The 17,351-nt window shown below is 47.4% G+C and overlaps 1 protein-coding gene across 1 annotated transcript in view; it reads right to left on the reverse strand.

Moving 5' to 3' along the window:
* MED21 (mediator complex subunit 21) overlaps window positions 1–17,133 on the reverse strand; it is a 25,252-nt gene extending 8,119 nt beyond the window's left edge. Inside the window, exons 1-2 of the mRNA XM_082253389.1 lie at window positions 17,016–17,133; window positions 4,260–4,374 (exon numbers count right to left, since the gene is read on the reverse strand). Of these exons, the coding sequence (XP_082109515.1) occupies window positions 4,260–4,374; window positions 17,016–17,057 (157 nt within the window). The 5' untranslated portion in view covers window positions 17,058–17,133. The remainder of the gene's footprint in view (window positions 1–4,259; window positions 4,375–17,015) is intronic.
* Between the last annotated feature and the right edge of the window lie 218 nt (window positions 17,134–17,351).

Consider the following 17,351-nt stretch of genomic DNA (forward strand, 5'->3'; position numbering starts at 1 on the left):
TAGGCCCCTTCCCTGCTGTGCCCCTCCCCCCCACTTCTTTCTGGAAGACATTGCTTTTAGTAAAGCAAGACCCAGAAGTGAGGCTCTGTTGCACAAGGATAGAGTATACTGTGATCCAGCACTACACAGCTATCACAGACCTACCATTCTCCTAACCTGTCCCATGGTCACTCACATGTCCAGACAGTCTGATCCACCAGCTCTATGTCCCAACAGATCCCACTCAGCAGCTTGTTTCAGTGCGATCCAGCCAGGAGCTTTCTTAAAACGATGTAAAAACGTTCACATGAATGCCCGTGACGCCATCAGCAAGCGCCGCTCTCAGCCACGTGGAAAGCTGGCAGGGACCCAGAGAGAGGTAAAACCAGAACAGTGCCATCTAGTGACCAAAAAAACAGAACTACAGCTAAGAGAAAAATGTGCTTTATTCCTTCCCTTAAACCTCTAAGAGAAAGAAAAGGAATAACTTATCAGTCCCGCCGCAGGGTCCTCAGCAGGACCCAATCTTCACTCATGATGAGCTTGGTCAATCCGACATTCAAGGACAGGGTCCCCCTTTTTAATGGGGTCCACTCCCTTGGACCTGTAGAGCACCCTGCTGAAAACTCCTTGAGATAAAAAAAAAAAAAAACACAGGGTTTCATTATTAGGATCCAGCGCCCAAATGGGTCACATTACAGGTAAAACCTCGGATCTTCTCTAGCCAAGGCTCGGGTACCCCTCTTTTAGCGCTTAGCCATTTGAATGGATCCAATAGAATTCCAAATTACTTCTCTTGAGATTTTGAAGAGCTGTAAAAGCCATTACCACCACCTTCAAGACACTGGCGAAAAAAAACTGAGGTTCTTTTTTGTATGGTAGAGGGTTTATGAGAGGAACTTCCAGTGTATTGGTTGCTAGTGTCCATTCACCTAAAAGGTAGCGTATAAACCAGATAGTCATTATTACCTGCTCTGTGTCCCGTGATGTACAATAAAGTGTAAAGCCTTATAGCCCATTCAAACAGGTGATCAAGCCCATCCTCTGCAGAGCTGTTGACAGATGCATGTGCATCCACTTAAAAGCTACGTGCAGGCAGCCCATACAAGTGGATACACAAGCAACACTAGTATGGACACAAATGCATATCAAAGTTGACATGCGGGCAGAAGCACATATTCAAATGCAGAGCCTTTCCTCTCAGCTTAAACACCCCAGGACATGAAGTGTGTTACAAGGAGAATTAGGGGGGGGGGGGGGGGTTGTTCTGTAGCCCTGTCCTAGGGTGACAAATGCTGTTCCTCCAGAGATAAGAGAATAAGCACTGTCCCCCTAGGACAGGAAATACATTACTGGGACTATCACCAGGTGAAAAAGGGGGGAATAAAAATTCCAGAGAAAATACTACTAAGGCCTTAATCACACTGGCAGTGTCAAACCTGCATTTAGGGCTCGTTCACATGGCCACATAGCTCCATACAACACGAAGAGCCATTTGTTTGATAGGCTGTCTGAGGGCTGCCTAAATAAGTAAAATGGATACACATCTATTGTACAGACTAACCTACACAGTCGCATTTACCAGGTACATAAACATGTATACAGGCGCATTAGTCATACCATTAGCCAGAGTCCATATGGATCAGATACAGTCACTGAGTGAGGATGGAAGAGAAAAAAAAAAAAAAAAAAAAAAAAAAAAAAAGAGTCCACCAATTAGGGCAGCCTTCAAGAAACCAAAGCCAGTGGTTCCACAGGGCTACAAACAAACAAAAAAAAAAAAAAAACAGAGGGGCCTCTAAGTTTAGACTATAGACACATTTATTGTTAAAATTATGCACTCACATCTGAATAAAATGCTCGTATAAGAAAACCCATTCCGATGGTTCCGAGATGAGGTGTGTAGTGGACGTGTTCATCCGGTCTGTGTAGCCGTCCTACTGGGATAGAGACCTCCTCGCTGTGGCCGGAAGTGCAGTGGAGCTGAAGACAGGAAGAGAGGCTCGTAATCCGTCAGTGGAAGCAAGGCTTGGTTCACCGTCGGATAGAGAGGACGTCATAAGAGGTGCAACGCGTTTACGAGCGTGCATACTGCCGGGGGGAGGCAGCCACGCTCCTTCTTCAAAGCAGGGAAGAGACGTACAAGGCAGGAGGAGTCCATTTAAAGAGACAAATAAAAGGGGAGGGGATATCTAGATAGACCGACGGGCAGCATATTAAAAAACATTGCTCCGGATCGTGTAGATTAGGCTCAAATGTGTCCAGTTTAAAATCATCAATCATATAAAATCATCCACCATAACAGATATGATAAAATTAATAAATAAACAGATATATATTATAAAAGGGTATATAATAAGCTGTGGCTGTATATTAAAAATTGGCTAATAAATATATATAAGGAAATATATAAAAGGATGTTGTTTCGCCATATATTTCAATGTAATAATAAATTTTAGATTTTAAGTTTTACATATAAGTGGGGATAATGAGTGGGAATATACGGAAAGAAAAAAAATAATAAATATATAAAAAATAAAATAAACAAATATAAAAAAAATTATATGGAAATGTACGTCCCTTCCCTGCTTTGAAGAAGGAGCGCGGCTGCCTCCCCCCGGCAGTACGCACGCTCGGAAACGCGTCGCACCTCTTATGACGTCATCTCTATCCGACGGTGAACCAAGCCTCGCTTCCACTGACGGATTACGAGTCTCTCTTCCTGTCTTCAGCTCCGCTGCACTGCCGGCCACAGCGAGGAGGTCTCTATCCCAGTAGGACGGCTACACAGACCGGATGATCACGTCCACTACACACCTCATCTCGGAACCATCGGAATGGGTTTTCTTATACGAGCATTTTATTCAGATGTGAGTGCCTAATTTTAACAATAAATGTGTCTATAGTCTACACTTAAAGGCGCCTCTGTTTTTGTATTTACCAGGTATGCTGGGACAGGTTCACAGCCCCCAATGCAGAGTGTGTGCTCCCCGGCACTGTACACCTTTCAAATATGACTGTGTAGGTGAGTACCATTTACTTATATAGGCTGCCTGCATACAGCTACACGTTAGTGCAAAAAAGATAGACAAACAGCTCTTCACGCTGTACAGAGCTCTGTGTCTATGTGAATGAGCCTATGTGTGTTTAAAAGGACATTCCCAAGCACACATAAATGCATGAGATCTTTCAATGGTGCTATTCACACTCAGTTTAGCGGTGCTTAAAGAAAATAGAATTTTGTGTCCAGGATCTGATTAGAACACTTAGGATTGCACCGATACTTTTGGTCAAGTACTCACAGATACCGAGTATTTTGGTCAAGTACTCGCCGATACTGAGTACCGATACTTTATGGTGCTATTTGCTTCCATACAGAAGAAAATTGAAAAGGTATGCGGTGTGATTTCTGTCCAAACTGTAAAGTGTGTGTGTAGAAAAGGGATTATAGTGGCAGTTTAAAAAAAAAAAAAAGAAAAATTGTTAAAAACCCACAGTACATATCTGGCCACATGCAAAATAATCTACATAGGAGTGCCTGTCCACCGATGGTAGCAAATCAGGGCCGCTGCAGGTGGTCAAACGGCTGGAGGAGAAGCTCCGGGACTCTGTGGGTATAGGGCGGAAGTGATGTAAGTTTGGGAGCAGACTGCCTCTACATCTCCAGCGGCCCTGATAGGTTTCCTGGTCCGCCAATGTAGATTATTTTGCATGTGGCCAGATATGTACCGTAAATTCTAACATGTTTTAAACTGCCCACTAGATGGCGCTTTAATTCCTTTCTATACACACAAGGGCAGTGGGGGAAATTGCATGTGATAGGCACAGGAATTGCACTGCATTCATGTTCCAAAATTGTATGCAATTTTTTTGCAGAGCGATTTGCATTCATTTTGTATTGACTCAAATCGCAAAGTAATGGTTTTGGTATTGAGAGCATTACCAATACTCACACAAATACTTGGTCTCGGTACCCATACCAATATCGGTGCATCCCTACTTTTAATGTGGCTAAACATGTTTAAAAGCAAGGACATCTAAAAACACAGGGAAAAGTGATCTGGGAGTTCCAATGTGAATGAGCCCCAGTTCAGCCACCACATATAACGGAACTGGTAAGCTGTAACATATTACAGATTTGTTCTTGGGTTTGGATACATTTTAAAATATTTACTTCAATATTGCACCGTGATCATCTATGCGTACAAAGCAGTATCTGGAGATACAAACATTTAATCAACTCTTGGATCTCTAGTCCAGCCATAATACTCTCAGATTACCTTCAGTGGGGTTGGGTGGCTGATCCTTGTTTATTGTTGTCTGGATGTTGCTAAATGATGCTGGAGGGGCGCACTGTTGCAGGACTCCGATGGCATTGCAGAATTGATCAGCTAGCTTCATTGACCCAAAAAAAAAAAAAAAAAAGTTGAGAAGTTCATGAGATTTAGATTTCCTGTTATATGAAGGGCTTTCTAAGCAGAAGCTGAATGAGGCTGAGAAAACAGGGAACCTTAACCTTAAGTGTCCTTAAGCTGGCCATAAAATGGTTCTGTTTTTTTTTTTTTCCATTTTGCCTGGCAAGCTGAACGAAAAAACGAAAACAAAAAAACACACACCACACTGAATTGATTCCCTATTCACATTTAGTTTGGAATGGGGATTCCTCCTGCTCTATTGTATTCTCACATGTCCTTCACATCAGAATACAATGACCAGTGCTGCTGATTGAGCAACATCTATCCAATAGAATTTAATAGGTAGATCAACTTCTGTTCAACTGCAGTTGTCGCACATGGATTGAAATGAGGACAAATAAAAGTTAGAATGCTGTGTGAAATCTACATGAAAACAGAATGCATCGATTTGTGATCTTATAAAACCCATATTTCTCTTTTTCGTTCATTGACGGACACAGCTCCTGATCTTCATAACCATTGGGTTATAGTGCTCCCTATAGGAGTAGAACACAACGCAGAAAAAATATCTGGCTACGCCTATTGGCAGTCCCAGGGGATATACTCCCTCTGCAATAGGTACTCAGTTTTTTTTTCTGCCTAGTTCGGAGTAACGACCTAGTTTCTTGCTGGGTTCTCTGGTCTTGGCAATTTTTTTCTTTCAATTTTTTCTCCTGGATTTTTCCTGTGAGATCTACAAACAACTGCCGGACTGGGCGATGGCCTGGATAATCTAGATCCAGTGGTCACCCCAGTCTAGCCAGCGAGGGCGTGCAGACCTCAGCTCCGCAGTAGGTCGGCCGCGACATAGCCTTCACAGGAGGGGGCTGGCCTGCGAGTTAAACGCCTCGTAAGGTCGCATACTACCGGGTCTCCGCCCGAGTAGCAGCGTTCCTCCCGGCCGACAGCCCCCATTTCGATGGAGAGGGGTTCTGTCTGGAGCGGTGCCCACCCGGTTCCTGATATAGCGAGTAGCTGTCCCCGTTCTCCCCCTGGAGGGTTTTGGGGTGGATGTGGGCTCCTCCTTGGGACGGTCGGACTCCCAGGTTCCCCTTCTTCCCATCAGGAACCCCCCATCCAACCCCCCTCCCTCAATTTATGCTGGGGCTGTTTGGGTGGTCTGGTCCACCTCCTGGGGTGGGGGCAGGGCACTATAATGGCGATGGGGGCTAGGTGCGCCAACGACGACCGGCTGTGCCGGCGGGCGGCGACATGTACCTGGTGGGGGCTGTCCTGAGGCCTAGAGATCCCTCCTGGATCCCTGGAAACCTCTTGGTGCCGCACAGGCACACCATTTTGTTGTAGCCTGTGTGTTTCTATGCACAGTTGCCATGTTTGTAGTTCAGCAGCCATTTTGCGGTGGTTTGGCATTTTGGCATTGAAAACAGCGGCGGCGATAACAGTCGCGCCCTATGGGTGGCGATTTTGGCGGTGGGTGCCCCTCATCCCCTGGTGCTGACTCCTGGATCCTTTCACTTCCTTATCGCTGCACGTGGAGGGCAGATTATCCTGGTGGCTGCAGGTGCCCGTTTCTGCTGGGTGGGGTTCTGTCCTTCTGAGAATCGCTTGGTGCTTTGTGCCTGGCGACCGGGAGGTGCTGCCAGCGTGGTGGGGGGTTGTCCCTTGCAGTGTTTTACACCTTTCCTTGTGGGATCCCCCTGGTGACTCATGGATTCTTTGAAGCACATTTCCCCAACTGATCCCCTCTCTGAGGCTGTGGGGTCCTCCGGATCCCCACCATCCATTGAAGCACTGACGGCGGTCCTGGAGACCTTTGTGTCCCGGGTGAAGGTGGCTTTCTGGCGACGGGCTAGCAAAAAGAAGCCCCCCCCCCCCGCTTGATCAGATCCTGAATCTGATTCGGCCCCTGAGGACGTAGGTTACGCTGCTGGGTCTGCAACAAAGCGCCCGGAATCCTCTGATAGTGAGGATTCCTCCACATCTGCAACCGTGCACAAAAAGGCGCTGGTGAAAGCACTGATTGTATCTGTGCGTGAGACCTTGAAGATTGAGGACACAGCTGCAGCTAAGGCACAGGTTTCCTTTGGCACTCACAAGCCATCCAGAGTGGCAAAAGGTGTTTCCTTTCCCCGCCTATTTTGACAAAATTGTCACTAAAGAGTGGGGACGACCAAAGTATCCCCTTGGGGCCCCTAAGCGATTTTCTAGGCATTACCCCTTTCAGGAGTCCCTTATTAAGATGTGGACTGTAACACCGGTGGTGGACCCTCCACTTGAACAAGGCAACCATGATTCCAGTTTAAGAGTCCACAGCCTTTAAGGATCCAGCTGACAGGAAGGTGGAGGCTGTGGCCCGCAAAATGAACACTCTGGCTTGTTCGGCACTGAGGCCAGTATTCACCATTGCCCTGGTGTCGCAAACTGACCGAGTGGGCTAAGCTTTTACACTGTGATCTGAAGGGAAAACCACCCGCCTTTGCCGAGCTGGCGGACCAGCTGGTCCAGGGGCTGCAGTTTATGTGTGATGCCTCTTTGGATGCGGCTCGGCTCTCAGTTTCGGCAGTGGTCCTTCGGCGTGTCTTTTGGCTCAAATGCTGGTCTGACCAGACTTCTAAAAAAGGCCTTGATTGGGGGGGGGGGGGGGGGCGGGGAAGATTACCCTTGTTCTGCAGGCTACTAAGAGCAAGGAACCTCGTCGTGGATGTGGGCACTCCTCGGCTCATAGGAAGTTTTTTCATCCCTCAAGGTCGACTGACAAGGGCTGAAGCCTTTCAGGGCCTCCTCTGGGGGGATCCAGACGAACCTGGACTGGCAAGTCGAGAGCAGCCTTCACCAGACCCATGGGCTCCTTCTGCATGAAGGTGTGCCCTCACCCGTCTCGGGGTGGTGGGGGGGGGGGGGATTCTTCGCTGGTTTCCGGACCCATGGACTTCCCTGGTACAAGACAAGTTGGTCCACAAAGTCATTCCGTCTGGCTACAAGATCGAGTTTCGCTCTTGTACCCCGGCAAGGTTTTCCTTCCAACTTGCGCCTGTCCCCAGACCACTTACAGGTTCTGTTTGAGGCAGTACAATACCTGTTACTTCAAGGGGTGATTGTCCCGATTCCATTTTCAGGGTTTTTACTCAAACTTGTTTACAGTTCCCAGTAAGAAAGGCAAGGTGCGTCCAATCCTGGACCTCAAGGCGCTGAACAGCTTTGTGCGGATGCAGAAGTTCAGAATGAATTCCATTTGCACGGTGGTGGCATCCTTGCATCAGAGGGATTTTCTTGCCTCTATCAACATCAAGGATGCTTTCCTTCACATTCCGATATGAGTCGGTCACCAGCGCTTCCTCCGTTTTTGCCGTGGGAGAGGAGCATTATCAGGTTGTGGCATTACCCTTTGGTCTCGCCTCTGCTCCTCAAGTCTTCACAAAAGTATTCGTACCGGTGCTAGTTTTGTTACACCAGTGGGGTATCATGGTACTGGGCTACTTGGATGACCTCCTTCTGCGAGCGGAATCTCCTACTGCTCTAATAGAAAACCTGGAGATCACCATACGAACTCTACGGGAGTTTGGCTGGATTCTGAATTTTCAGAAGTCTGGTCTGGTTTTGTCCACAAAACTGGAATGACTATCTGGGTCTGACTCTGGACTCGGCCTTAGCCGGAGTACTCCTTCCTCTGGACAAACTCCATAAATTGCAGACTGCAATTCATCTCCTGCTGTCCAGCAGACGGTCATCCCTCTGGACTTGCATGCCGGTGCTGAGCCTGATGGCATCTAACCTCTCGAGGTGGTTTCGTTTGCACAGTTCCATTTGAGGTCCCCGCAAAGGGAGATTCTGGCCAAATAGGACAAGACTCCGCAGTCTCTGGACAATCAGATCCGGCTGAGTCGGGGAACGAAGGGGTACCCCATATGGTGGCTTTGTTCCTTGGCTCTTTGTCTGGGCAAATCCTTCCTCCCCTTGTATTGGACAGTGGTCACCACAGATGCCAGCCTGTCCGGCTAAGGAGGCAGCCTCTGCAAAAATTCTGCTCAGGGGATCTGGACACTGGAAGAGTCCAGACTACAGATCAATGTCTTGGAACTCCAGTCGATCAGACTGTCTGAACCATTGAATGAAATGTCTTCAGGGATGCCCAGTGTGCATTCAATTGGACATTGCCAGGGCAGTAGCTTATGTCAATCAGCAGGGGGGCACAAGAAGTGTCCTGGCGGCTCTGGAGGTATCCGGCGTTCTAAGGTGGGCAGAAAAGTTCAATAAAGTCCTCTCCGCCGTACACATTCCCAGGGTGGAAAACTAGCAAGCGGATAACAGTCGGCAGTCGTCGGACCAAGGGGAGTGGTCCCTTCATCCGGTGGCGTTTCATCAGTTATGTCTCCGGTGAAGCACCCCGGAGGTAGATCTGTTGGCGTCACAGCTCAACAGAAAAGTGCCAAGATTTGTGGCACAGTCACGGGATCCTTTGGCGGACAACGCAGACGTGCTGGTGGCCCTGCAGGAGCAGTATCATCTGATTTACGCCTTCCCTCCCCGCAATCTTCTGCCAAGACTTCTAGGCAGGATTGAGGCAGAAGGGATTCTGGTCATCTTAGTGGCTCCGGACTAGCCTCGTCTGGCTTGGTACGATGATCTAGTGCGGCTGGTCACAGAGGATCCTTGGAAGCTTCCTCTCAGGGGGGGATCTGCTGTCCCAAGGACCAATCTTCCATCCTGCTTTAGTCGCTGGCTTTGACGGCTTGGCTGTTGAACGCAAGGTGCTCAAGGATTAGAGGTTTATCTAAAATCTGCGATTCCTACACTGTTAAAAGCTAGGAAATCTACTACTAGAAATATCTACCAATGTATGTAGAAGTTGTACATTGCGTGGTGCAAGTCTCTTTAAGAGTTCGTCCTCGCTCCTTCGTGGCTCAGATCTTGACCTTCCTTCAACAGGGGGTTGAACAGAAATTGAGAAATTGAGAAATTGGCCTTGAGTACCATCAAGGGCAGGTGTTGGCTTTGGCGGTCTTCTTCCAATGACCTTTGGCCGCACACTCCCTGCTGAGTACTTTCTTCAGGGTGTCCGACATTTGGTTCCTCCAGTGCGGTCTCTGTTGCCACATTAGGACCTCAATTTAGTACTTTCGGTCCTCTATAAGTCTCCTCCCTTTTAAGAATCTTCAGGAGACTCCCTTGCTTACACAGTCCTAGAAGGTGGCTTTTTTGGTGCCTATTACCTACCTCTGAGCGCAGGGTGTCGGAACCGGCGGCTTTATCCTGTCGTTCACCTTACCTGGTGATTCACAGAGATAAGGTGGTTCCTCCCAAAGGTTGTCTCTGATTTTCATTGAAATGAAGACATTGTGTCGCTTTCCCTGTGTCCCAGGCCTCAACAGCCAAAGGAAATTGCCTTGCATGCCTTGGATGTGGTCCGGGCAATTAAGGTGTACCTGGCAGCTACGGAGTCTTGCAAGAAGTCAGACTCACTATTTGTGCTCACAGATGGGCCTCGGGTTGTCCGCTTCCTCTGCGACCATTTCCAGATGGATCAGACAGACGGTGATTCAGGCTTATTCCATCAAGGGTCAAGCTCCTCCTTTCTCTGTTCAGGCGCATTCTGCTTGGGCGCTTAGTGCCTCCGGAGCTTTCCGCCATCAGGCATCGGTGATGCAGGTTTGCAAGGCGGCCACCTCGTTGTCACTGCACACTTTCACAAAGTTTTATAATGTGGATGTGTTATCTGCAGGAGCTTATTTTGCCCACAAGGTTTTGCAGGCTGCTGTTTAGAGGACATGATCCTCTTCGAGGGGGTATTGTTTTTGTGGAGCTCTTATTGCCTGGGTGGCTACTGTTTAGCCTTGGGAATTTTTTTTGCAGTTCCCACCCCCTCATGTTTAACACTGCTTTGGGACGTCCCAATGGTTATGAAGATCAGGAGCTGTGTCAATCAATGAACAAAAGAAAAAAAACTGGATTTGTTTCTTACCATAAAATGTATTTCTCTCATGTTCATTGACGGACACAGCACCCATCCCTCTGTGGAGTTGTAATTCTTCTGACACTGCCTGTAACTAAACTGAGTACCTATAGCAGGGAGAGGGCGTATACCCCCTGGGACTGCCCATAGGCTTAGCCAGATTCTGTTTCTGCCTAGTGTCCTACTCCTGTGGGGGGGGGGGGGGGGGGGGAGTATACCCACTGGTTATTAAGATCAGGAGCTGTGTCTGTCAATGAACATCAGAGGAGTGGACTTTACAGCAAGTAAAAAAAAACAAAAAACATTTTTAATTCACAACAGAAAACATGAAAGGTTTAAACTGAGAAAATGTACAGTTTTAAGAAAAAAATAAAAAGATAATTTTGAAATTGATGGCAGCAACACAAAACACTTGGGACAGGTCAACAAAAAGCTGGTAAAGTAAGTGGTACTTACAAGGAAGCTGTAGGGATTGGTGGGGGGTCAGTATTTGGTAAGCATTCCTTGACAAATTTGCTTGGAATCTAGGAGCCAGCTAAAAATGTTAGGAGCCAGATTTATTTTGCGCATGCGGAATGGCCGGCTTCTGTGGGACCGGCTGCCATACACACGGGCCCGATGGCGGCCAGTTTTTTATAAACCGGCTGATGTTGACACCCATGTGTACTTTGTTTACTTCTTCTGAGAGATATTAAAAAGGAACACACCAACCACCATGACCACTTCAGGGATTTGAAGTGGTCATGGTGGTAGGAGTCAGAAACACTGCACATGCTGGGATACTTACAATTTTGTGCTGGGGACTAGTTGCACCCCTAACACATGTGACTTACTGCTGGTGGGTACTGCTGGCGGAGAGTGAGGAGCGGTGCTGGAGGAAGCATGCAGAGCCGATGCTACCTGTATCTCTCCTCTCACAGGTGGAGAGCATTTGAAATCACTCTGCCTGTGACAGGACAGAGCCAGAACTATACAGGAAGCACCAGCTCCATTCTGTCACAGCCAACAGACACTGCTCTGTCGCCAGACATCCCAAGTCTCCTGCAAGGTGCGGGAGTCTCCCTCATGCGGGTGCGGCACTTGCGGGTGTCAGAGAGCCGCAACCCTTGGCTAATTCTAGTCGCCAATGCGACTTGGCGTCTGGGTTTGTGGAGCCCTAAAGGTAAGTATATCTCTGCTGTTCAAGTAACATGCATCAATTACCTTAAACCTCTCGCCTTTAGGTCCCTGTTCAGTATAGCCATGGCCAAAAGTTTTGAGAATTACACAAACAATAATAGGGATAGGGAAGCTGGTCAGAGTTGGTGAGTAGATGGATGGAGCCAAACACAGGGCAATCTTAAGCCTCGTACACACGCACCGATTGTTGGCTGACCGATTGGCCGTCTTTTGTCCAGTGTTGTTGAGTTGGTTGAAATGTGCTCTAGACTGCACACAAATTTTTTCGGCCAACAACAACCAACTTCAGAAGTGATGTCATGTGCTGGTTTACTTTCCGTGTGTTTTTTCTTCTCTGAGCATGCCCAGTCTTGCTCATCTGATTTTTGTCTGCTGAAATCTGTACTGACTGACGAACAATCAGCCGTTCTGTTGACGGCAAACAAAATTTTATAGCATGCACACCAGATTTTGTTTGGCCGAAAAGTCGCAGTCGGTTGTCGGAAGCATCATACTAACAAGCCAACAATCGGCCGGACGTTGGCCGAAAATTCACGGCCAACAAATCGGTGCGTGTGGATGAGGCTTTAGAAGAAAACCTGTTCGAGTCTGCAAAAGACAACGACCCTAAACATACAGCCAGGTTTAGATCAAAGCATATTCATGTGTTAGAATGGCCCAGTCAAAGTCCAGAACTAAATCCAATTGGGAATCTGTGGCAAGACTTGAAGTTGCTGTTCAAAGACACTCTTAATCCAATCTGACAGAGCTTGAGCTATTTTGCAAACAAGAATGGGCAAAAACGTCACTATCTAGATGTGCAAAGCTGTTAGAGACATACCCAAAAAGACTTGGAGCTGTAATTGAAGAGAAAGGTGGTTCTACAAAGTATTGACTCAGGGGGGCTGGATACAAATGTATGCCACTCTACATCTTTTCCATCCTCCCCCATCTTTCAACATGGGTGTGCGGCCCCCAGCTACATGAGTGGCAGGGGGGCGAGATGAAGTGCCACATGCGCGTGGGAGCCGCAGTTTACAGCACAGGCTCTGAAGGTCTGGCACTGTATGCCTGACCTTCAGAGCGTATGCGCCGGTGACATGCACTCTGAATATCTTCTAAACATTGCAGGCTTAGGAGATATTCAAAGCACTTAAAGCAGTGGTTCTCAACTCCAGTCCTCAGGACCCACTAACAGGCCAGGTTTGCAAGATAACTGAAATACATTGCAGGTGATATCATTTGCTGCTCAGTGATTTCAGTATTCTAGCCTGCATCTCCCCAAGGTAATACCTAAAATCTGGCCTGTTAGTGGGTCCTGAGGACCGGAGTTGAAAGCCACTAACTTAAAGGTAAGCCTTATTATATGGCTTGCAGTTCTCAAACTGTGAGCGCACTGAGCTCTCTCGTAGTCCATTCGTCTTCCTGTTCTCCAGTAACTGTCTGCCCGTACGGGAAATACAGGCAGACAGCTATACTGAGATTCTTCAGAAGCCTGAATCAGCACCCATGAAATGCTGATCACAAGTGCAAATGCTCCCCAGATTCCAGAAAAAAAACAATCACATTTTTTACCTGCAAAAACATGCATTTATTAATATTTTTTTTTAAAGGTGAACTTAGCCTTTAACTTGTAATGATGGTTCACATGTGGCCGCAGTTTGTAGTGTCATGGCTGATTGATTCCTCCTATGTCCATGTATTCACCTAGCTTGTCCCTATATGTTAAAGGGAAAGGCAACTGCTTGCTCTAGGTCAAGGAGCATCAAATCCTTGCCAATCCATTTCCTCTCTGTTGCATCACAAATGTGGGAGTGCTAATGTGATGAAACACTGAATGGTGAACTCTGTTAACTTTTCTGCCCGTTTGTGCCTGCATCACATTTAATTACTGTTAAGCTCTCACCCATAGAGCACTAGACTTACAGACCAAGGGATGGTGTGATATATAGTTCTTCACAGAGTTTTAGACAACAGACATTAAGATCATGCAGTGCTATGTCACATGTCTCATGTTTGAACACAAATAGAAACTTCTAACACAAGAATGTGAAGATTGATTCTACTACAGGCTGTGTGTACAGGGTAACAAATGACACCATGAAGCTGCATGATCAATAATTAATGCAGGTGAAAAACAAGGGGCAGGTGAGAAGCTATGCAATGCCTTTAAAGTTTTTTTTTTTTTTTTTTTTATAAATATGGTATATTTACCTGCTCTGTGACCTCAAACCTCTACTTCTGGAGTCTCCCACAAGCAATCTTGGCAGCGCTTCTACTTTAGTGTCCGCCCCTTTAGCAAGTAGTTATACTTTTAAATTGAAAGCTATAAGCTGATTTGTTTTCCTGCAATGCTGCTCTAGATTCTGTCTGTTCCATGCTTAAAAATTCCCTTATTCTTATTATGGAGTCTCAGTGTCTGTCCCTCCCAGGAAAACCCCACCTTCTGCCACCCAACATAGAAAACCCCCCCTTCAACACCACCAATCCCCCCTCCCCCCCCCCCACCTTTGCCACGCCACAGTGAAAATTCCCCATAAACTCCATCCTCTCTCCACCATGGACACAAGAAAAAAAAGAATCACCTATATAACCCATCCCTGCTCTATCCCAAACAATAACATTGGCAGCAGTTAAAGAAAACATGCTATGAAAGACTGCCACTCTCCTTCTGAAAATGCCACGCTGATCCTTTGGCTTCATTCAGGTACAAAGAACTTCTTAAATCTTGAAAAGTGAAGTTCCACTTATGGGTACTTTTTACTGACCCGATGCAAGAATTAGGTACATTCGCTCCCTCCTTAATTTGCTCCCTTAGCACCCGGGCTGCCCAGGTCAGGGGGAAAGGGTTAATGTATTGCTGCCTTCTCAACCTGTTCACAGCCTATTGCTGGGCTCCAGGGGAAGGGATTGGGGGAGACTACAAAAAACACTTTGGGGAACCTATGCTAAAGACTCGCTGGGACCTATGGTGGCTCTGGAATGTCAAACAGTCGAAAGAAACCTGGACATCTCTGTTAGAGCACCGCCAACCTTGGACTTTGCTCTAAGAGACTTCATCTGTGCAGTTAACCTGGGGCAGCCACAGTTAGGCCCCTTTCACACATACGGTCCGTTCAGTTCTTCAGTTCAGTCACGTCAAAATGTATCAGTTTTCCATCCGTTTTTCATCCAATTTTCATCAGTTGTCATCCGCTTTTCATCCGTTTTTCGTCAGTTGTCATCCGCTTTTCATCCGATCCGTTTTTTTTGACGGATGAAAAATAGGGCATTCATCCGTTCAAAAAAACGGACATTGACGGAAGCGGATATTAACGGATGATCATCCGATGTCATCCGTTTTTACATAGAGATACATTGATGTCCGTTTTTCATCCGTCAACGGATGGATGAAACACGGACAGCATGTGTGAAAGGGGCATTAGAGAAAAGATGTTACTTGCATGTTATACATGCTCTACCAAAAGTTAAGTAAAGTGGTTTTTAACTGCTCAAGGTCTGGTCTGAAGTTACTCAAGGGGTGCATGTAGGGTCCTGGCGTCTCTTCAAGGATTTGGAGTCTGAAATAGCACATTGGGGTCTGTGAATATCATTGCAACACAAGGTTAGCCTGTGAGTTTAAGAGGAGAAAAAGTTGCTGTGAGCAACTACAGGAAAAAACAGCACCGGCCATTGGCATGGTACCTGGTCAGGTGATGTGTCCTCTCGTAGCGAGGAGGTTTGGTGTTTCAGCTCCCTCCCTAGCTGTTTGTGTCTGAAGGGGACCGGGAGTAGAACAGCATTACAGAGACCTATGGCTTGGTCACTAGGTATGCAAGGCAAGAGTTAGAGTGGTTGTAAACCCTTTTTTTTTTTTTCCATAAAAATACCATGCCTATACTTACCTGCTCTGTGCAATTGTTTGGCACAGAGAAACCCTGATGCTCTTCTTCTGGGGTCCCCTGCCAGTGCTCATGGACCCTCTTCATCGGGTGCCAACACGGAAAACCACCTTCAGAGGGGCACCCGTGCAGCTCTCTCCCGAGTCCCACTGTTGCATCCATTGACAAAGACAGCGGGACCCAGCCCCACCCTACTGTGTAACTGGAATTGATTGACTACAATGGGAGCCAATGGCTACTGCTGCTATCAATCTGTCCAATGAGGAGAGAGACAGAGGCTGAAGCCATTGAGCTAGTGCATATTGCTGGATTGAATTGGGCTCAGGTAAGAAAAAAAGGGGGGGGGAAGGAGGAGCTGCAGCACAGAAGGTTTTTACCTGAATACCTTGAGGCTTTACAACCACTTTAGGCAAGAGCATGCATGAGGGCTGCGCTAGGTGCTTGGTGGGACCCCATTCTGTTATTGGGAGGTAACAAAGGTATGCTGACTGCTGGAGTGGGAACAGGCTCTGCATGCCCCTCCAAAAGCAACACATACTCCTGTGTGTAGGGCAAAAGACATCTTCTGGAGGGAATCCACATACAACACTGCACACAACTAATTGGGGACTGCTTTAAGTGGTTCTAAAGCCTTAAAGGTTTTTCACTCTAATGCACTTTATGCATTAAGGGGAAAAACCTTTTGTGCTGCAGCTCCCCCTTCTTACCCGAGCCTGACCCGAACCAGCAATGTGCATGAGCGCAGCGGCTCCCGCCGCTGTCCCCCAGATTGATGGCTCCTGTTGCTATCAATCAAAACCTCTAATATAGGAGCGGGGGGGTTGGTTTTGGGAAAAGCAGCAGTGGGACTCGGGGGTGAGCACAGACCAGTGCCCCCTTGGAAAGTGGCTTTCCGTGGGGGCACCCAATGAAGAGGAGGGACCTGGAGCACCGGCTGGGGACCTCAGAAGAGTATCAGGGCTGCTTAGTGTAAAAGCATTGCACAGAGCAGGTACGTATAGGCATGTCTGTCATGTTAATTGAGGAAAAAAAAAGAGGGTTTAATACCGCTTTGATGTTTGATTCTTCACATAACCTTCGGGCAAGGTGTTACCCCTGTATTACTATGAGTGACCCCAAACATCGCCTTGCGTTGCTCAAAGAACACACCCCCAGGGTAGTCCCCTCGTGTGACCCAGAAATTGGCACCAGAATTAATGGTAAGCATGGAGGAAAAGTCAGTTGTCATCACTCGCCTACCCCTTACTGTTTAGTAAAAGTCAGCAGCTGCAGTATTTGACCCGATGACTTCACTAATAAGAAAAAACGAAATATCCTCTTTTACCTAAATTTCTGCTCCCACTCACATAGGTTCTGAAGCCAGGGGATTAGCAGAACAGCCAGGTAACATTTCCAGAAGTAGATCATCATTTATTGTTCTGCTAGGTTCACTGTTATAAGAGTGGGCTCCCTCCCCTTCCTGGAGGCTAAGGGCCATGGGACAGCCTAGAGGGACCACGGGACAGCCTGAGGGAATGCCCTTATCACCCCCTTTTCCTTACACGGTGCAGGCCTGTAGAGAATGGAGGAGGCTCAGACCACAGACACCAAGCTATCACCCCCTAAGCCCGGGACACACCGCCAACCACTCACCGAATTCAGAGCATCTTGCAACTGAGTCAGCCGGTCCGCCATCTTTCCTGTTGGCAACACCACGCCCACCACAACTACCTATCTTCCAATTGGCTGGTGACATAAGTGCCTCCCTCTGTAGTCTTGCTGTCCTATCCAAGTTTGCTTGCGGGCGTGACTCAGAAACCGCGCCTTCCCGTTTGTTTAACCTATAGGCTAGCTGTGGGCGTGACCCAGTAATCTTCCTCGATAGTTTTTTTTCCCCTCAATTTCTTTAGTATCTTTTCAGTACCATATGCGTTTCACGCGGAAGGTAGTGCGTTTCATAGGCCGGAAGTTCCTGGTGTTTTGGGGCGG

The sequence above is a fragment of the Pelophylax lessonae genome (assembly GCF_965119305.1).
Source record: "Pelophylax lessonae genome assembly, chromosome: 4".
In the NCBI taxonomy this organism is placed as follows: domain Eukaryota; kingdom Metazoa; phylum Chordata; class Amphibia; order Anura; family Ranidae; genus Pelophylax; species Pelophylax lessonae.